Source organism: Ipomoea triloba, chromosome 16 (assembly GCF_003576645.1).
Source record: "Ipomoea triloba cultivar NCNSP0323 chromosome 16, ASM357664v1".
Taxonomy (NCBI): domain Eukaryota; kingdom Viridiplantae; phylum Streptophyta; class Magnoliopsida; order Solanales; family Convolvulaceae; genus Ipomoea; species Ipomoea triloba.
In genome coordinates, this window is record NC_044931.1 from 9,562,321 (window position 1) to 9,562,988 (window position 668).

The 668-nt window shown below is 55.9% G+C and overlaps 1 protein-coding gene across 1 annotated transcript in view; it reads right to left on the reverse strand.

The window, feature by feature from the left end:
* Positions 1 to 77: 77 nt before the first annotated feature.
* Positions 78 to 668, reverse strand: part of LOC116007938 (pentatricopeptide repeat-containing protein At5g46680-like) — a 139,800-nt gene continuing 139,209 nt past the window's right edge. The window contains exon 3 of the mRNA XM_031248598.1: positions 78 to 616. Coding sequence (XP_031104458.1) covers positions 78 to 616 — 539 coding nt within the window. The remainder of the gene's footprint in view (positions 617 to 668) is intronic.

Sequence of the window (668 nt, forward strand, 5' to 3'; positions counted from 1 at the left end):
AGGGGACCTCTCACCGTAGAAGGCGCGGTAGTTATCCGTGGGGGAAGCCAACCCCTCGTCGAGCACAATCCCGACGTTCATCTTCGAAAAGATATCATAATGTGCAAAGCTCTCAGCGCCGTCGTGGCCACCGATTTCCTNTGGCCACCGATTTCCTCATCGGGGACGAAGGAGAGGTAGACGGTGCGGATAGGCTGGAATCCAGAAGCCTTGAGGCTGCGAATCGCTTCCAAGTACTGGAGGCCGACGCATTTCATGTCCTGGGAGCCCCTGGCGTAGATGTTACCGGTGGCGCGATCGATTTGGGCGCCAAAAGGCGGGTGCGACCACTTGTGAGGCTCGGAAGGGACGACGTCGGTGTGGGAATTGAGGAGGATAGTTGGGAGGGAGGAATCCTTGCCAGGCCACTTGAGGATAACCACAGGCTTCCCCTTCACGAATTCTACAATCTGAGTTTCCAGGGATAGGGATTTCGCCTGAGAGATTATGAAATCCGCCGCTTCTCCGTACCTTGGCTCGGGTTGGGCGGTGTCGATTCTGAGGTATGCCTGGAATCTCGATATGATTTCCGCCGCCGCCGCCGCCGCCGCCGAAAATTCACTTTCCGCCGCCGTGCCTATCAAACAAAGAAAGCAGGATTGATGGAGCGAGCTCAAAATTTCATAGAA